Source organism: Vigna umbellata, chromosome 3 (genome assembly GCF_029865625.1).
Source record: "Vigna umbellata cultivar VRB3 chromosome 3, Vumbellata_1.0, whole genome shotgun sequence".
NCBI lineage: Eukaryota > Viridiplantae > Streptophyta > Magnoliopsida > Fabales > Fabaceae > Vigna > Vigna umbellata.
In genome coordinates, this window is record NC_142167.1 from 14,871,109 (window position 1) to 14,892,509 (window position 21,401).

General features: G+C 33.6%; 2 protein-coding genes across 6 annotated transcripts; one reads left to right on the top strand and one right to left on the bottom strand.

Annotated features, from left to right (window-relative positions):
* The first annotated feature begins 184 nt into the window (after nucleotides 1-184).
* LOC124840795 (uncharacterized) lies at nucleotides 185-10,724 on the top strand. 5 transcript variants are annotated; one of them, XR_015784932.1, is made up of 7 exons: nucleotides 185-354; nucleotides 470-607; nucleotides 1,615-1,708; nucleotides 2,439-2,504; nucleotides 4,558-9,782; nucleotides 9,868-10,017; nucleotides 10,483-10,724. XR_015784932.1 is itself a non-coding variant. In XM_088109210.1 (5 exons), exon 5 carries the CDS (start codon nucleotides 4,574-4,576, stop codon nucleotides 7,229-7,231), a length of 2,658 nt encoding a protein of 885 aa, XP_087965336.1. In that variant the 5' UTR covers nucleotides 185-354; nucleotides 470-607; nucleotides 1,615-1,708; nucleotides 2,439-2,504; nucleotides 4,558-4,573; the 3' UTR covers nucleotides 7,232-10,233. The 5 variants fall into 5 exon arrangements, 1 of the variants encoding a protein (XP_087965336.1); XR_015784933.1 differs by lacking the exon at nucleotides 10,483-10,724 and having other exon boundaries at nucleotides 4,558-8,723; nucleotides 9,624-9,782; nucleotides 9,868-10,233; XR_015784931.1 differs by lacking the exon at nucleotides 10,483-10,724 and having other exon boundaries at nucleotides 9,868-10,233.
* Nucleotides 10,725-17,807: 7,083 nt separating this feature from the next.
* LOC124840794 (uncharacterized) lies at nucleotides 17,808-19,430 on the bottom strand. Its single transcript, XM_047316915.2, has one exon. It carries the CDS (start codon nucleotides 19,131-19,133, stop codon nucleotides 18,171-18,173), a length of 963 nt encoding a protein of 320 aa, XP_047172871.1. The 5' UTR covers nucleotides 19,134-19,430; the 3' UTR covers nucleotides 17,808-18,170.
* Between the last annotated feature and the right edge of the window lie 1,971 nt (nucleotides 19,431-21,401).

Genomic DNA, 21,401 nt, shown 5'->3' on the forward strand with positions numbered 1-21,401 from the left:
CGTGTTTCCACACATAATTTAAAATAAAATAGAAATCAAGTTTGAAATCACAATTTCAAAATCTATACTTTATATTTATATATGTAGAAAATTTGCTTTTCGTATACATATATTTTTTTCTATTTTCTTTAAGTAACTGTTATTTTTAAAATAAAATAATTATATTTTAATTTTGAATGATTCTTCCTCTCTTCCTCTCTTCTTCACTCTCCATCATCCGCCGTTCACTGAAACATTCACTGTCGTTTCCGTTCACTTGCATTGCACTCACTTTAAAAATTTTCTCATTCGCGTACCCTCACAAGAGGGTTTCTCTCGTCTCCATCATTAAAGGCTCTCGCCACAGTTCAAGCAGTAAGCATCTTTCACCCTCAACTGCTAGGGTTTCTTCGTATCTTCATCTTCTCACCTTTTGACCGATTGTTTACCTTTTTCTTCATTTTTCACCGATTGAAATCGGTTTCCTCAGTTTTTGTTCCGGTCAAGCAGTGATTCGACCCGTGGAGGTAGGAGCTAACCGAGGTAGATGTGGTTGATGCTGCAAGTGTAGCTGCGTGTTCGTTCCCCTTTCGAAGTAAGGGTTTTTGTTTCGTAATTACTCTCTGAGGTAGGCAACAACTTCTTCTGCCAATAACTTTGATGTCTTCTTAATAGCAATGTGTATACACACTTCATTTATACACAGAGAGGCACAGATTAGTGTTTTGCATTAATTCTCCTGTTGATACTGTTATATTTGGTTAAGGGAATGCTAAATGAAACATCAAATTGGGTAGCTAAGTAGAGGTTGTGGATTATTCTGGTCGTATCAGATAATGAAAGCAAACTTTTGAAGCTTATAGTGACCGTGGTATCCCCACATTACATAAAATATTTTTTGTAAAATGATTAATATGGAGTATTGTTTTTACCATAATGCTATCTTGTAGCTGATTATGTTATTGATGGGCATTAAGGTTTGGCTTGGCATTATTATCTTCAATTAATTTCTCTAAACTTTTTAGGAACAGATTCTGAACTTTCATATTGATTTTTGGGTTTTCACAAATGTTTTGATAGCTTTATTTTTCAATCAAACTGTTCTTTTATATATGTTTTTCTGTTTTCTTATCCTATATTTTATTGGTTTACTTTGAACAGAAAATTATATTATTTTTAAGGATATTATAAATTAATTCTATTTCTATTCAATGTGAGATTTCCAATGCAGAACCAAGTCTAAATTGAACTTTCTGGTTTCCAATTTTGCTGTTTTGCACTGTTAGGATGCTTGCATATATGAAATTTGCATTGCACCAACTTTGTTCTTATATCTTACTATGTTCATTAGTGCTCAAAGGAATTCTAGCATGTTATCATGAGCTGACAAACTATTTATGTAACTACTTGGATCTAATTTTTGCTGTATTTGTCTTGTGCACAGTGCTCTAATGATAACCAGAAATGTTGGTCTGATAATCAAAGACCATTTTTGATCCTAACATACCATTGTTTACTTTGCTCACTGTTATTTTCTGTTTTTTTTAATGTTTTTCTGTTTGTAAGCAAAGCTTTTTGATTTTTCCTCATTATTGTCTATGCTATATCTAATATTACTCGTTGCATATTGGTCAGGAAAATAGGGTAGATATTACAGCAAATTCTCTTCATCCAGGAGCAATTATAACCAATATTTATAAGCCAGAGATTAGTGGCGCTGTGCCAACAGGTACTTAACACATTGAACCATTCATAGATGAATTTATGGTTTTTCTAGAATTCATGCAGATCTTGAATTTTGGGTTCAAAATAATCTCTGAGTCTTCAGCAAATTTACAATGTAATGAGATCCAGTTCCTCTTAATAGTTTAAGTTCAATAGCTAAGCCCCTTCGAATACTAATTCAGACATTCTCAACAGCATCAAACTTTTAACAATGATTATGAATAATGTCTTGGAAGTTACATCCACTTCAAGGCTTTTGATGTATTTGCTTCAAACTAAAAAAATAATATTTCCTTAGTAAAATAATTATTTGTTAACAGTTTTCATAAGATAAACTTAATTTAAAAAGCAGAAAAAAATTTGCAGTAAAAGAGAAGAAAGTTGAAAAACACAAGAAACTGTTATAGAAATTTGCAGTAAAGCTAATCTTTTGTGTTTAGAAAGCGATGTATAGCACGTGGGAGCCTTTTCTGAATAACTTCACCTTTTTTTACCTTTTCTATTGAGGATAAGCCAAGAATAGAGTCCATAATTCAGCTGATTTTGTGTGGAAATCTTTTGGAGTTTGAATATATCTGGATCTGGAACTGGCTGGCTTGTTCTCAATGCAAACATCTCAGAATAATCTCAATGCATTTTATATGTAGTTTCTTGAGTAGTCATGTTCATGAGTATTGTATATGATGATTTGTGTGGTACTATAATCACTCTGTTTCTTTTCATGTCATGTGCAGTCAAGGGGTTCAACTCGGGATGGTACTGGAGTTCACGACAGCATAGTAAATCAGCTTCTGATTAAGGTCAGTAAAGTTTTTGAATGCTTTTACTGATAGAAGAGATATTGTTTCTATAGTAGTCATATCAATATTATTTAGTTTAAAATAAGCAACCACTTCCAAGTGTTTATTTGTTTTTGTCATCATCATTACTACTCCAATTGGCCAATAATTCCTAATCTAGATCACTCCCCCTTCACCTGTGTGTCCTTGTCAAATAAAATTAAAAATCCCAAGCCAAAGGAACTTGCCATGCTATCTGCCCTGTTTTCTAGCACCTAAGTGGGATGATGAAATATTAGGAAGGATAAATATCTTGATGATTTATTTCGACTAACTTATTAAAATGTCAAGACTATCTTGGGAATTCAAGTTTCCTATTGGCTGTCCATATTACTCTTCTCATTGGATATACAACATGTTTTACTTGTTTTTATTTGCAGGATAGTACTGTGATATTGTCTATAAATTTTGGAATATTGTTTTCATTTCTTATCATAAACTAGAACTGTAAGATTAAGTGTAAAGTTAACATGTCAAAATGGAAGTACTTTTTCTTAAGTATAGTGTCTTTGTCAAATCTACACGGATATGGGAAAAGCTCTTGTAAGTAGATTTCTTTTCTTTCTATGGATGTTTTTTCTTTCTGCTATATCCTTGAATTGATGTTTGGTAAAATCATCAATGGTTATAAAATAGGTTTTTCTATTAAAAGTTTTCTCTTCTTATCATATAAGATGTCCCATTATTTTCTAGTCAACTTAATCATTTATATTACTTTTTTGTAATTTCACTATATAACTGGTGCTAGACGCCTTTTATTTCTAGCTTGTTTATTTTTTCTATGTTTTTCTGATTAATTTAAAGTGTATTTAAATTTACAATTATTGATGTTTTATGAATTATATAAATGTGATTGTGAGTATGGATTATATGTAATGTGAGAACAATCTCAATGAGAAGTTCTGTGTTTGAGACACTTGTTGTGAATGTTTGAGAGACAAATTTATGAAATGAGGTATCATGATATTTTACCAATCATTCAACTCATGTAGAGATGAATGTAGTAACAAAGAGAATGACATGAGGTCTTTACCTAAACTTTTGAGTCTTATGAGTGAAATATTAACCTCGTGAGTAATAGGTTGAATCATCTTTTTTTATAACTCTGCAGAGTATAAATACTATTATGAGTGCAAGCCTTTATTGAAGTTTATGTCAAAACATTGTATCCGGATAATTGAGTCTAGGGTCAAATGATTATATGTTTATATAAGTTATAGAATGTTTTAATGTTGAACTAATATGTGATGTATTAAATTGTTTATGACGTTTTCTTTTAAACACTAGCTTATCCTGTTGTCTCTTTTGTTGTTCTTGGTGTGTTGTTTGTTTCTTTTATGATGATCACTTTATGGTGGAAGCATATGAGGGATAAGTGTTAAAGTATTGTGGGTAGAGGATGATGATGTTGCATATGTCTTCTTGATTGTCTAGTGATTAAGTTTAGTGCTTATAAATATAATTATTATTATGGTTATTTTATTTTAGATAATGTTATTAATACTATAGCTAAGCGGAGACAAATCTATTTTGTTTATCAATTTTATAACGTCTTATTTTATTAGTAGTTGTTAAAAAAAAAATTAGAATATTACAATTTTTTGCTAACGTAATTTATATTGTATATTGGGGAGCTTTTTTTGTTGTATAAATTTTTTTTAACTATTATCTTAAATTAAAATAGTCATGTTTTTATTTTTACCTTCAAATAATCACTAATCTAAATTTAATTATTTTATTCTCTTAATATATACTTTTTTAAATTTTGAATAATTATTAATGAAAACTTATTTAATTATAAAATGTTATACAAATTATTTACTTTTATAACTTAATAAATTGTTGCTAAAATAAAAAAATACACACATGTTTCGAAAATATTAATTTACTCTTTTTGAAAATATTAATTTACTTTTAATGGTTCTGTATGTAGCCTAATGCAAGTTAGAATTAATAATTTCGAAAATATTAATTTACTCTTTTTGAAAATCTTATTTTTATGATTCTGTTACAGGGATTGTGCAATTGCAATGGAGCTCTCAGAAGAATGGAAATCATTCTTCCCTGTGGGTTCCTCTACAGTAGCTCCTCTTCTTCTCTCCGGTTCCCCTTCTCTCCCTTTGGGTCCTCTTCTCTTCAACCCTAACCCTAATTCGCTCTCCCTTATCTTCTCTTCCACCTCTCTGCAACCCTCTCTTCACTACACTCCATACCTCTTACCTTCACGATTCCTTTTCTCTTCCCACCCTTCCATTCTCCCATCCACCGCTTCTTCCATCGCCTCCCTCTTCTCCACCCAACAAAACGACGCCGCTTCCCCCTTCCTCTGCAACCGCCTCCACCTCCTCACCTACCCCCATCGCCCTTATGCCCTCATTTTATTTCCCACCGGCGACAACGACCACAAGCTCGCATTTTTCACGCTCCGCTTTGAGGACTCTCGCTTCCATACTCAGCTTGATACTAACGGCGACATTTTTTATGCGTCTACTGGCTCCTCGCACCGTATCTTGAACATTTCTGTTAACCCTGTTACTGATTATGACGAGGTTGATGGAGTTATCGGGTATTTTCTGGCTACTACTCTGTATTCCGTTCATTGGTTCGCTGTGAGGCACAATCAAATTTTGGATAGACCTAGTGTGCTCTGTTTGGGTGATAAAATGTTTAAGTCATGCCCTGTGGCGCATGCTTGTTGGAGTCCTCATATATTGGAGGAGAGCTTGGTTTTGTTGGAGAGTGGCCATTTGTTTTTGTTTGATTTGGAGTGTTTTGGCTCCGGTGCTGGTTTCAAGGGGTCTAGGTTGAAGGTGCCCTGGAATGATTCTTCAGAGGGTAAAGTGTGGCTGAGTTGTGAATTTAGTTGGCACCCCAGGATTTTGGTTGTTGCGCGTTCGGATGCTGTTTTCTTGGTTGATTTGAGGCTGAACGAGTGTAGTGTGAGTTGTTTGATGAATATCGAGACACTGCGAATGTATGCTCCGGATGAGAATGAGCGGTTTCTTGCGTTGTCAAGGGCTGCTCCGGACAATTTTTACTTTGCTGTGGCTTCTACTAGTGTTTTGCTTCTATGTGATGTGAGGAAGCCTTTGGTGCCGATTTTGCAATGGGTGCATGGGATTGAAGGGCCTAGCTTCATGTCTGTATTAAGGTTGTCAGATTTGAGGTCCCACTCGAAGGAGGATGATTTTAAGGTGGCTTCTGAATCTGGGTTTTGTATTATGTTGGGATCCGTTTGGAATTGTGATTTCAATATCTTCTGCTATGGGTCTATATTACCATTTCGCAAAGGGTCTGTTACTTCAACGATTAACCCAGCCATTTGCGCTTGGGAGCTTCCACTTGAGATTAATTTGTCTGGTCATGAGTGTCACTGCGGAAGTTGTCTCTTAAGGAAAGAGTTATCGAAGGATGCACTTCCTGAGTGGACTGATTGGCAGCAAAAGAAAGAGATAGTTTTGGGATTTGGCATTTTAAGGAATAAACTTGCTGCATTACTCACTGAACCTGATGAAAATGGGGGTTTTACACTGATAAGGCTTACTTCATCGGGAAAGTTTGAATTGCAGAGATATCATGCCTCTTGGGCTCCAACCAGAAACTTAGAAGATTGCCCTGATCAAGTATTGTGTTTAAATAGACACTTATTGTATCCCATGAGTGATGAGGATTACAAATTTCCAAAAAATTATAACTACCTAAAATTGGATTACCTTGACTCATATGCAAGTGGTGGACTCACTCGATTCCTGGTTAGAAAACTAAAAAGAAACTTTAAGGATGCTCATGACAGAGAACCTTTTAGCGCAGAAGTGCATGAGTTATTGTGTGAGAAATTAAATGCTTGTGGATTTGGTCAACTAAGATCCTGTCCTGAAGTTACTTCTGTTTTTAATGATGTCAAGCTACCAGCAAGCTTACATGAGGTTGCTTGGAGAAGAATGTGGGCTGACTTACCTATGGAACTGTTGCAGTTGGCGTTTTTGAGTCGTGCTGAATGCCATAAAGTTATTGGAAACCTGGATCACAATAGGGTGGCATTGGAATCTTTAGCTGTTCCCGAACTTCCTCAATTGCCTCCATTCTTTTCAAGGAAATCATCACCGCACGGCAATAATGACATTGTGGGTCCAGTTATTCCTTTTCCTGTTCTTCTTGTGCTTAATAAATATCGCAATGGGTGCTCAAACTTGGAAGAAGGTGAAATTTCAGTAGAAACAGAGCTTAGCCTCAAATACAAAGAAGTTATGCAGGTGGCTGGCGAGATTGCTGTCTCAGCTTATGGGCCTACACACCTTGATGATCATGCAGTCTCCCTTGCTGAGGATAGAGACGAAACCTGGGCTGGATATTCGAAACCAAAGTCTTTTTTGTTATACCGTCCAGTTTCATTCAACTTGTCTGCAGCCGACCATGTACGTGAAAAGTCTGTTTATAGTGACGCAAATTATGATACATTCATTTCTCATATCCCAGAGAAGAAGTCCACTGAGCAGACTGAATCTGTTGGCCAAGAGATATTTGATGATCTTTCCCCTGTTGAATTGAGATTTGATGCTCCTGCGAAGAAGCTCGAACCTCTAGGTTTAAAGGCATATAATCTATTGAAGAGACAGATGTCTAAATGGCAACAAAGTTTTGATTCGTATAAGGAATTTTGTATTCAATCTAGATTTGAAAAAAAATAGTTAACGGGTGATCCCTCCTTTGTTCATCGTCTTCCCCTTAAAACGTGGATATCTTAGAAGCAAATGGATCCCCTCCTCTTCCTATATGTTGCTTTTGGTTGATTCTTGGAGACAGGTATGGTTGGTGTAATTTTATGTAAGTAATTGACAATTAAAGATGGTAGAGTTGAAGAAGATGCTCCTGGTGAAAAGAGTCTCTTGTCAATTTGAAGAGGAAGTAGGCAGCTAGTTCTCAAAAACTCTAATCTATTTGGCCGATTTTATACTGCTTCCTCCCATCATTCTTAGTCTGTATAGGGGAAGATGATCTTCTTTTGTGGCTGGTTTACTTAGTGAACCTAAAAGGAGTTTATCCTCTGCTTCCCCTCAAGATGATTCAGGAATTGACAGAAGTACAGTCTATCAATTATTTATTGCTCGTACAAGAATGATATTCTGTCTAAGCAACATCGGTATAGATTTTAAATCCTGTCTGGGTGAATCTGATATCCACTCTTCGTGATACAAGGCTCATTAAAACAAGAAAGCAACGGGGTACCCATCTTTCAAGATAACATCAAATCCTTTTCTAAAAGGTGTCATAAGGGAGAAAGAAATAAGCAATATCCAGTGATTTATGCATCTAAACACCTTTTCAGGACGTGGATACAGTGATCTTCCCCAATGTCTATCTAGTCTTTCCATGAGTCCTTGCTGATTATGAGAGTGGAAATCTTGTTTTGTCCAACCCAAAAACAATTCACAGGCTTTATTAACCAGTGCACTGCCAGACTCCTGAGGGTGAAGATCAGTTTAGAAAATGGTTGAAGGCAGTTGAAGGGAAACTGGAGAGCATGGGGCAGAGACTAAAGAACATGGAGTTGTCCCTAAGGAGGTTGAAGGCAGAGTTGAGTGGAATACGCCATGAAGTCCAAGCTCCAAACAGGAAGGGACTGCTGGAATCGAATGATAGTGGACTAACGGATCCGAACGTGAGCGAACTGCCAGAACCGAACGATAGCAGACTGCTGGATCCGAACGTGAAAGAACGAACGGAACCTACAGAGAGAGGACTTACCGAGCCGAACGGGAGGAGACAGCCAGAACCGAACGTGAGAAAACTACCTGAACCAAACGGTCTAGTATTGGAAGGAAGAATGAAGGCTTTGGAAGGAAGGGCAGATGGAAGAATCAATACCCTGGAGAGAACAATGGAGTCTGTGAAGAGATGGGGCGACAAAAAGAACAGGGGGCTTGCAGTGTTTGGTACATTGGCAGAAGGAAGAAAGCGACGTGAAGTACTGAAAGACATTGAAAACCATTCCCTCAGGGCTTATGATTCAGGAGAAGTGGTAACCAGAATGCTGGACGAAGAATGGAAGACATTAGAGAAGGTTTTACCACCACCCGAACCTCCAGACATGAATTGATGAGGAGCCATGAGATCAAGTTCCCCGTTTCCAACCTTGAGGACAAGGTTGTTTTGCAGCGGGGTGTAATGTTACGATATAAGGTAGGGATAATAATAAGGGTTGGAAAGTATATGAGCAGAGAGAATATTTAGTATAAGTTAATTAGAGTAAATAAATATAGTATAAGTTAATTAGAGTAAATAAATATATATTTAGGGAAATATTCAATATAAGATATTTATAATTAAGGATATATGCTAGGATAATATAGGGAGAGATATTTATATTAAATATAGGGATATTTATATTAAATATAGGGATATTTATATTAAATATTAAATATAAGGATATTTATATTAAATGCAGATATATTCTAGAGAAATATTTAACAAGAGATGGGCAGGAAATAATTAGTATAAATAAAGTTAGAGTCTAGGGTTAAAGAGATGCTTTTGATTATTGAGTTTTGTAACCGACATTATTATCTTGTGAGGGAGGTTATGCTCTCAAAGTAATTGAAGGAGGTTATGCTCCCAATTATTGTTTACCCTTGTTTATTCAGATATTACCATCAATAAAAGAGATCCATTCATCCATTGTTATTCGTTTATTGTTCTATTACGTGTGAGAGCGTGAAAGGTTGTATTTGGCTAGTTTACGTACTCAGTACGTAACAAATTGTAACATCCAAGGAGACAACAAATTTTTACACTTATCTGGAACTAAGATGTTATAGGAATTAAATCATAAAAAACTGAGAAACTTGACCATGAACCTGAGGATAGAAGCTAGTTTCTTTTCCTTACGATGCACATTAACATAATCATGCTTTATTAGATACGAGCTGGGATGATCCGGAGGTCCCAAAGTTTTCAGTATGGATCTAATTATTCTAGTTCTGGAATTGATCTATTCTATCTTCTCCACCTGCCCTCATTTAGTATGGAGAATAAAAAGTATTAGGGTGCCTAGTTTGACTTACCGATTGTCTTTTTCAATAGCATGAGGAATTCTTGGCCCGGTGTTGCTGGGAAGGGAAACACCTCTTATGTGAAGGAATTGATTCTATAATTTTATACACTCCCCAGTTCTTGGAGAATCAATCAACTCTTGAATTTGTAGAGAAAACAGTCCGGCAAGAAGGCCATCATGTTGAAAATGTATCCATTTTCTATTTTTAAATTCTAAGAGCCAAATATGCTGGTGAGTTGAATAGTAAATTTAATTATTATGGTGTTTCTTCAGGCTGGGGATGCTGCCCTACCTCCATGGGCCAAAGGTAGCCCTCGAGAGTTCATCAGTAAGCATTGGGAAGCTCGTGATCCAGACTTTCTCAGAAAATTTGCATCACTGGATAGACCTTATTTTTGGATACAAGCAAAGAGTGAAAGAAAGGTATTGTTTTGATGTATATACTTGCCCCTTCGTGATTATTTGGATGTCCAAATTTCGTAATTAGATTATTACAGGTTAAATTTTTTACTTTTTCTTTCATTTTTGTGGTCCAAGGTTTAGCCCTACAATCCAATATCACTGTCTTTAATTGTATACACTTTTCAAGCATATATTTATATGGAAATGTATGACATGGTTTGTCGTTGAACATGGTCATTATACACTCCAGTGATAAATGATGTCTTTATACCTCGTATAACCATGAAACAGTGGTTACGAACAATGCTTTTATGTCTAGCAGTGCACAACCTTCTGTATAATTCGTATTTGTATCCTTTCACTTGATTGTCTCGCTTGCAATGTCTCACTTGAATGGCATAATTTCTTGCATTTAATTTTGTGGCATTGCAACATGATTTGACAACCATAATTTTGTAGTGATCACCAATCTTTTGTTACTTGTAGATACATTGAAATCCTTAGCAGAATCTTCTTGCAGCACACATGTAAATTTACATGGGGTAATCAAATTCAGTACAAGTTAATGCTACACTATTTGTAACAGTAAATGAAAGTGATGCACTTCTTTTGGGTATATACACTTGATCAGAAGAAATTACCATTAAGTTTAGCTACTCGTAACACACTTCATCTTGATTACTTGAGTTCTACAAGCTCAATATTCAAATGTCGATTTTATATTTAGATATTCAATTTCTTACACTTAGTATATTAATAATTTTGAAGTATGAAAAACTTTATTTAAGATATTAATAATTCCTTGATGATATAAGAATACAGGATATTACCATCTTATCCCTATCAATATAATCTACAACTAAGATGATGATCACCCACTTAAACACTAATAATGTATTAAGGTAGTTGTTTGGACACTTAATTTGGACCAATTAAGATAAAAGCTTATTAAGAGACTATAAGTATGATAAATCCTTCATTAATTACACACTTATTCTTCGTTCTCAATCTTAAAAAAATTGAATATAAAGTATCTTATGCATACCCGCCCAAGGAACAAAAGTTAGAAGAACACATTTAGGACAAAGGAACATATTCTACTGTATTAAACATATAAATAAGAAAAATTGAACTTGTAAAATCATCCCCATCTTTGTAAAAGCAAGTGTAAGCTAGGATTTAATAGATTGAAAATCAATCTATGCTGTAAAAAAACAAATTAAATACTCCACAATATACATGTGGTCAAGAATTTTGTTTGGCAGAAACCACTCAAAAACAGTTATCCATTTTTTTTGTCACTGTTTCTATTTCAATGGTAAAATGGAATATATAAAAAGTGCAGAAAAAAACAACAGCGAGACGATAAAAGTCATCCTTACGAATGAGTAATTTTCATCTCACTAACATAAAAGGGCGTAGAAACACTGTAGGAGTAATTTGGACTTCAACGTTTCAAAAGTAGTTTAAGCCTAACACTTCACCTAGCTCATATTAACATCTAAGATTGTTCCATTCCCAATACTAAATTAACACAAAGAGCACGAAAGTCAATGCATCTTAGTGTGTATGGTCATTGCCAATGAAACATATCACCAATGAAGTTGAAGAAAAGAGATTATTAACAGATTTTTGTTATCTGGAGTCCAAATATTAGAAGAAGCACTAGGTGGGGGCAATGGTGGCGAGATTCAAGAAGCTTCAATGTCTCATTTTTTAATGTTAAACCTTCCAACTTGTTGGCCTTCAGCACCACCTATACCTACCCCATTCTCAATGCTAATCATCAATTATCTCATTCCAGCCTATTATTTTCAATGCTAGAAACTTTTCCATTATTTTCTTTTTATACATCTATCATCATACTTCTCATAGATGCATCTATGGCTTGGAATTTGGGTTTTCAAAGTTATTAATAAAAAGAATAAGTTGACTAAGCAAAATGACCATAAACGTATTGTTTTAAAGTTTTTGCTTGAAATAATATTTTGATTTTTTGTGTAAATTTGTTTACATTTTATTAATATCTATCATAATAGTGTCAAGTCTTTCTATCTTCCATTGAAAAAACCTCACATGTATTATATATTTATTTTAAACCTATTTATTTAGTTTCATATTCAATATTTTATGTAGTTCATCTTATAAGTTTGTGATTAACATATATTAATCTTTAACAAAAATTCAGTCAATACACAATTATATTCATCGATAAATACTCAACTCGTATATTTCATAATAAAATTAAACACAATTCTAATAATTCAAGTCATAATATTTGAATAATTAAGATTTGTTTTTTAGTGTTTAAATTTAGTTTCATGCACTATTTTACTTTGAATATCATCTAGTTTTATACTTTATAACATTCTTCACTTTTTCTAATATTTATTTTTAGTTTAGCTAGTAGTTTGGTTATAATATTCGATAAATTGATTCAATATGATTTCCTAATTTGTTTTGCCTTCAATTCAATTTCTATTTTATTTATAATGATTTAATGTGGTTCATTTCCTTAAATTAGGATTAACATTGTTAACATTAATTTAACATTAGACACGACACTAAATTATTTTAAATAAATGAGAACTGAATTCAAGAAAAAAAAACATAAAGGATCACATCAAATTAATAAGAAATATTAGAACAAAAATATTGATTAAGTAATTTTGTACAAATCCACAATTATTTTAAACACTTTTTTTTATTGACTAATTTCATTTTAATTATTAAAAGATTTTGTATCAATTAAAGATAAAATAAAATTATAATATATAAATGAAAAGTATAAGTCACTTTATAAATTGGTTTAGTTGGACATAAACTCAGTATTAAGATAATATTATGGAACTATTAAACAATTTGAATAGATTAGAGTTAGTATGTTAATTGAGAAGGTTAGGCTTAAGGACATAAATTAATAGGAGAAAAGAATAAAGTGTAATAGAAATGGGGAAGGAAGAAGAAGGAAGTGCGAAAGTAACATCCACCAAACAGCAAAGTAACATGGAAAGCATAATTGAAACGTACTCTGTCATGTAAATGAAAAAAGAAAGGGAAATAAATTCGAAAGATGACTGACACTGTTACTGAATAGTAGTAATACTGAACGCATCTTTGCACTTTATTTTCAACAAAGTTCAAAGGAAAAGCCAGAATACTACCCAGAAAGGAAATCAAACCCTTCCATTCCAATAAATTTCAGTACACAATCTCACCAGTTAAAGTGAGATGCAGGTTATATCTTCAAACCACAACAAAATTTATATTGATAGATGTGAGTCTAAGTCAAGTACATACATCTCCAACGTAGAATTAAACATTTTTAATGGGTGGGTAGCAGCGGGTGGAACAATATGTCCAACAAATAATAAATATCACTAGGATAGGTTCTAATCATGACTCTAATATCATGATAGAAGTAGAGGTTAAGCCTAACTCAATCCCATAAAACCAACTTATAGGATGAGATTTGCACCAATTTCTAAATTATGAATTGGCCTTATCTCTAGTCGGTGTGGTCTTCCAACTTATGATACAAAATTCCAAAGTTATATTGTTAAATGTGTAACATCCCAAAAATACAGTATAAACCATATATGAGAATAATCACATATTAATAATATGACAGATTAGTCTTACAAAAGATCGGAAACACAGTTATGGCCGAACGGCCTTACAAAATCCTACATAATTTAAAACTGTACAATGGCTATAACTAGACCGAACGGTTTACAAAATAAACTTATAACGAACGATCCTACAAAAGAAGAGGTCAACAACTAACCGAACGTTACTAAGGTTCGGCCTTCACTTCCACCTATTCCAGTGCTTCTTCCAGCAACTCTTTTCCTTCTGCTCACATCCACACGAATGATCATTGCAACAGGACAACAACCGAACGTACAACACAAACAAAATGATAAATAGGGTAAGCTTATGTAATTTAATTAATTCAATAAAACATACAATTTTCGTGATTAAATTAAACAACAACCAAATCATAATTCATACATCATGGCATGCAAAGACCGACCACTTGACTCTGACTGTCCGGACTGCATGAATCCTGTGTAGCTACGACGTTTGTACACCCGGGTGATGTAGTAACTGGGATACCCTCAACAGCTGCCACCCGAGGTTAATCTGTTCCGTCCAAGTTAACCTTATGGACTAGGACCTCCTGCCATTCCCACACATGACTTACTCCTCTCTACGTGAGAATGAGTAATCACGGAATATCAGGATAAACGCCCGCTAAGCTTTGCCCACATTCATACTTTACCAATCAATAACTACTTTCTGAGATATTCCTCCGTGGAATACTCTTTCATAACCAAACTATTTCATTCGCATCACATTTCAAATTCTCTTATACTTCATCATCAATATATTCAACTGAAATAAGATCACACTTTCTCATCATAGCACAAGTCCGAATGGAATAACACTTCTTAAAAACTAACATGACCGAGCGTTATTTACGAATTTATCCACTTCAATGAACAAACCCTTAAGAGTTCAAACCGGACGCCACGAAGCCTAGGCCGAGTACTAAGACTCTAGGCCGAACACCTTTTAAAGACCAAAACTGTTTGACACTAAATACTAATAACTGATGAGATATTATGAAGAAACGAACGCTATTGAGTTTGACTGAAGACTCTTATTTTAAAAACGGTAATAATAGATTACTGAAACGAGACCGAACGCTTGGTTTAAGACCGAGCCCTGTAGAAACCGAACACTATTGAACAAGCGCTGGTTTAAGACCAAACACTTATCAAGAACGAGCGTTATTGAGACCGAACGCTTGGTCCAAGACCAAGCACTACTAAACTTTAAATAAAATGAATGAATTTATATATATATATATATATATATATATATATATATATATATATATACACACAATTGCGCCACCCTTATTTTTAATGAAAAATAACGATATCATCTACGATTTTAAGTAGTATAGAATACATTAACTAAACTGTTTAGGAAACCTAAAGGAGAACTACACCTAGGCCGAACGCTCATTTACATATATCTAATGTTATAAAATGATCTTCATGAACGAAATTCTCTCCAGAAGAAGAATTTAGTTTAGATGGACGCTGAAAGGAAAACTGAACGACCAATACTGACTCTCGGTTACAGTTTACATAATTCTACAGAGTATTACAGAATGACTCTCAGACAATATCCCTAAAACATGAGAAATCAATTAAAACCATACACTTCCATGAAGAATCGAACGATCACGAATGACGCTCGACCATACTTACAGCATTTACTCATAATACTGCAGTTTGAATATCAAAACCTATTTGAACTCAGTTCACACCATTTATCAATCATTCATCCACACATCCAAACATGCAGTAACACGAATACTTCATATTCATCAAATAATCAAACAAAGTATCATACAAACATACAACCATTCAAAACAGAATCTTAATCAAATTATATAAGCTTCCCTTACCTCTAAACGTAACCGAACGCTCACAGATGCAGAATATAGCTCACCACTACCAAAGATCTTAACGTTTGACAATCACGCTTTAAGAAACTGAACCAAACAGAAGACCAGAAATACTCAGAATAAGATGATCCGCTCAAGCAACCAGAAATCTGGGTTTTCATGCGAAAAGAAACGAACGTGCTAAGGAGAAAGTAACTCACTGGCTTAGAGCCACAACTCGATCGGTTTAAACGAAAGCCCTTAACGCCGGGAGAGTTCAAACGGTGCCTGAGAGGTGATCGGAAGAAGAAAAGATGAGATTTTCTTAGAGAGAAGGTGGAGATGGTAGAGAGAAGGAGGAGATTCAGAAGGTTGAAGATGAATGGTGCATGCAGAGAAGTGGCACGAAAATTTGAAAGTTTCAGTTTTACTCCTACCGTTAAAACCGTTCATCCAAACTTCATCACACACCTATCTTCTACTTTCTGAATTTCAGACATCCCTTTCGCTTACACATGTACTCCACTAAGTTGGGGTTTTTATGGGTCTAACAAAATGTATTATAAAAAATCTTGGTATATATATCACTTGTTTACCTTTTCCAAACCCATTTTTTCATTCATTTTTGTTACATATTTATCATTTCCTTTGGTTTTCTTAAAGAAATTACTAAAAATCATTTTTTTATTTAACTAGTTATCTCATTTACAAGTGTCACAGTTATTTAAAAATTAAAGCCGTTTAAATTTCACAAACACATATTTATACTTTCTAAAAAACAAACAAAGCCATAAAAATACATATAGTTTACCGATAATACTTCAAATATGAAAAATATGAAAAGTCTAAGGTATATAACAAACAAAACTCATCATACATAAAAGGAAAGATTTACATAAAATTTTCCTTTATAAATTATACGTAGTTAACCTTATATTTGTAATTTTTAAACTTTAATATGAAAAGTCTAAGGTATATAACAAACAAAACTCATCACTCATAAAAGGAAAGATTTACATAAAATTTTCCTTTATGAATTATATGAAGTTAACCTTATATTTGTAATTTTAAAAATAAATGAATATAATTTTTTTAATTTAATGATATTAAATTGATTAGATGTTAAACTATGTTTCTAGTTAATATTTTTTAATTTAACGATATAAATAATTCAAATGACCTATGTCATGCTAGAAGAATCATGTTTATTTATTTTTAACGTTTGGAAGACTAAACTCTATCAAAATTTGAGAAAAAAATAAATTTTAATTTTGCATAAAAATATAAAAACTAAAATTATATTCAATCTTCAAATTGGAATTTCATATAAAAGTATAAATGTTTCATTTGAAACTGGTTTTATCCAAATGAACTGTATCATTTGTCACCCACTTTGCATCTCTTTTATAACGCATGCATAGAGAAAGTAGGTGATGAGGATGATTGGGTTGAGAGAGTGAAGTGGAACTTTGGAGGGACCAAGAGCCATAAACACATGCCAAGGCATCTCAGGACAGAGGAATAGACCATGATGCAAAATCAAAGGTTCCACCACCTCAGTAAAGACAAACCCAACATTTAAAATCTTGTAGCTTCCTCCCTTTGAATCATTTTCGAATGAAAGTGACCCGACCAAACCAAACCTTCTTTTTCCTTTCAAGATAATGATAATTTGACAATAATTTTTTACAATATTTTAACATCATTTATGTATTATTGATTGATTCATATTGATATTTGTGATTATTATTATTGATTGTATAATAATTTTGGACCACCCACGAAATAATATGTACATATTGTAAAAAAAAATATTTTGAAAGTATCATTATCGCGGAACTAATCCATGCTTAAATCCTTTGCAAACACTTCACTTACACTTTTAAGGTTTTAAATAAAGTGCTATCGCAACCAAATGCTAAGAAAGATCCACATCGTACCCTGTCGTGTAACATCTATCTTCCCCTTTATTTATTATACTTCAACGGTTATCATCAAAATCAAGTTTTCATCTTTCAACCAAACATTACAGTGAGGAACAGAATCGTAAAGACCAAGGAGAGAAGACTGGTCAAGATATGCTTCATTCCATTTCCACTCACAATACTCTTTTAACTTTGTTTCCCATAAAAGGCTTGCCAATTTAACCATGACAATCAAACTCTTCCATTATTACCCTTTTAGCTGAATTTCGTCTGTGTCCAAGTCATAAACCAGAAAAGAATAAAACTTGGACCTTTTTCCTACTGCTTCATGCTCATGTTCAGTTGAAGACCAATTCAACATTATAACACAATCAGCTCCAAACGGGTCAGAAAAACGACAGCATTTTACAAATTACAATGACTGATAAGATAATAAGTTGTAGTTGTTAATTTGATAGAGTGGACCTAGTCTTGGGGATTGGATGATTCCGATGGAAATTTCGAGTTCAAAGGTTATGGATTCTAAATTACATGACAGATATATCAAAGATGGTTTGCCAGAGTTTGACAGTTTCGACACCAAACTAAACTAGGGAGAAAAATACAATTTTTTCTTGTATAACTAAAACTTCTGATGCTGAAAATTATTGTGTTTCTCTTAGAAAAAAAGGGTATGTTTCCTTACGAGAGGAAAGGAAAGAAAAGAAGAGTTAAGGCAAGGAAAAACTAAAGAGACGAAAAAAGAAGTTAAGAAAAAGCGAATGAGAAGAACAATTTGAGTTCCTTTATGTAGTCTTACATGCATAGATCAACAAGGAGAATTCAACCCTGTCTTTATCTTTCTGTGCATTCTTTTCCTCCAACCACAACCTGCTATCCATGCCACTCCTAGTCCTGAACATGAACACTGCATACCCAGAAGAAGATGAAGAAGAAGAAGGGGTGAAGAACCAGTCATGAACATCCCAAAGCAAATCAACCAGCAACCCATCAACGAAAATCGTTTGATTCCCCCTGAAATTCCACTGCAGCCTCTTCACACGAATCACGGTCTTCTTATCTATGCACACGCACAAAACCGGTGACTTGAACAACCCTTCATTCTCCTTCTCCATACTGCATCTGATCATAACATCGTGGCACGTGCCGGTGTCGCAGAACTGAGCCTTGGTCGAGTAAAGGGTGCTCCCAGAACAATGCTCTGTTCGTGACAAAAGAGAAACCTTAGCCAAACCCGTGTTTATGTTGTTGCTTCTGAAATTGAGCTTCTTGGAAAGAACTGTTTCTTCAGCGGTGTCACCGAGAACCAGGCCAATTTCCGAGTCAATGATGATCACAAGGTGAAAGCCTTGAACGGGTTCGGGGCCGGATTCGTACCTGGCGTTTGAAAGATCCCACAAAATTTCGACCTTGGACGAGTCAGAAGAAAAGGGTTCGAGGATTTTGGTGCCCTTTTTCTTCCTGAAAAAACGTGAATTGGTGGTGTTGAGTCTAAAGGGTGGAGGGTCCTCGTGGTTGAAGGTTATGGCGAGTCCTTGGTTGGAGTGGCTCCTACACCATGAGACTGTGACCAGAATTTGCTTTAACGTGGAGAGAACAAGCTTGTAGACGCTGGAAACAGAGTTCTGGGTGGAGGGTGCAACGTTGGAGGGAGAGATGCATGCGTTGTTCGAATAAGAAGAACACGAGATTGAAGAATGAGACACGCCTACAGCGTTCTCGCTGAAGCAAGTAACAAAGTCTCTCATTTTCACGTTTCAACTAGCGAAGATCAATGTGGGATTTTCAGTTCTCACAGAAAGATCTGAAGTTTTTGGAGAAACTGAGGTCGGAGAAAAAATGGAGGTTATGGTTGCATTTTCATGTGTCTTGGGTTTGTGAAAGGGGAAATTCAGAGGAAGAAGACTTTGCATTTAACATGGCACAATGTCTCTCTCTTCTTAGAATATTGTGCGTCTAATGAGAGGAAAGAGAAACCTTGGTGCTGTGCTTTTTTAATCTGAGTTGCCAGCAGCTGAAACTGCAATTTAAAAAGAAAAGAAAAAGATGAGAGAAAAAAAGTTCACCATGTGTGTTTCAATTCAACACCGGTTTTTTATTTTATTTTTCTGTTTATTTATTGTTCATGTCTTGGGTTTGATGATTATTAATAAATAACTCCAATTAAATAAAACACGTTATGAACAATTTATTAGCCTCATCAGGTATGAGTGATAAAGATGGAAAACATCAAAGTGACATAAATGAGAATGAATCAGCTTAATAAAAAAAAAAATTTTAACAATTTTTTTAATAATTTTTTAATAATAATTAACGTGATGGATTCGTTTCAAATATGACACATAATCTATGGTTAAAATAATAAGTTGTTAAAATATTGGTCAAAATAAAAAAAAGAGAGAAATCTCCTTTGGTTCCTTTCTCACCTGTTTTTTTGTTTTCTATTTTACTTTATTTAAAATATATATTATTTTAAAAAATTAATAGAGTACACTTAAATGAATTCCTCTTGTTAATATTTTTCTTACATACTTATTCTCATACTCAGTCATCCTTCATTCCATTCCATTCCATTCATTTTTGCAAGAATCACATTAGAAATTAACTTCAATAACTTTGTAAAACTTAATTTAAAATTAATCTTTGCATTACTTATTTAATTAAGATCCGCTTTTTGAATTTAATATCTATTAATGAAGAAAGAGATTACAAGAATTAACATCAATATAAGTATTTCAAAAAATAAAATATGCCCCCATTAGTGTTAGTTAGGATAGGAATAACTTTGAAAAAGATATAAATTGAACAAAATGTGATATAATTAATTATATCAACTATGTTTCAACAATAATCACTGAGCCTTATAAAAAAAAGGATAATTCACTAATTCTTTCTTATAAGAATATCTTTATTTGAAAAATCAGTCAGTTTTATCATGTGTAGTTAATCATTATACCCTTATATTTAGCAGAGAAATAACGTGAGATGACAGCAGTGGATTTTACTATTTTTTTTTTTTTTTTGGGAAGTTTCCTTTGTCAACTCTTATATGTTAATTAAGTTTTAGCTCCAATGTGTCGTTAATTCCATTTATTAAATATCTGTGGACTCTTCCAAATACCCCATAAATTTTTTTAATTCTTTAATCAGTACTATTACAACATTGGTTATCACTTCCCATATAAAAATAAAAGACATAACTCAATAAAAAAAAACAATATTTTTTACTTTGTTAAATACAGATTTGAATTTTCTAATGAGTTTTTTTTAATATATATTGTCTGTTACATTTTAAAAATATTGACGTTTTAAAATATATTAAAAAAACAACATAACCTAAAATAGTATATTTTATAAAATACAGTAGGGTTAAATATGTTTTTAGTCCCTAAACTATTGGTCGTTTCTGGTTTTTGTCCCTCTTTTAAAGTAAGGTACAATTTGGTCCTCATTCTTTTCAAAACGTTCGTTTTAGTCTTCGGAATTTTAGTTTTAGTCCTCATTTGTTGCTAAATGAGGACCAAATTTTTAAACATTGTTTAGTTTTTGAGGACTAAAACGAACGTTTCGAAAAGAATGAGTAACAAATTGTACCTTACTTTGAAAGAGGGACGAAAACATATTTAATCTAAGAAAAAACTCATTAGAAACTCATTAGAAATGGCCAATAGTTTAGGGACTAAAAACATATTTAATCTAATACAGTAAAAAGAAAAAACTAAGAAAAGAAAAAAAAAAAAGTCGTTAAATAGAAGTTTTCTTAGGAAAGCATGGGAGAAAAAGTATGCTGGGATAAATATGTCATTGTTTTTTCTTTCTTTCTGCTACCAAAAACTCCATATCTGTTTCTTGCAATAAACCAGCAAAGTGAACAGAGGTGGCATGAATATGCAACAGTGAATGTTGGTCCCACAAAATAAATCTGGATTTTGAACTCATCCCAACATAAACTCATCATCAATGAGAAATATTTAAGAAGCCATAGATGCATGAAGGAGTTATGTACCAATAACTTA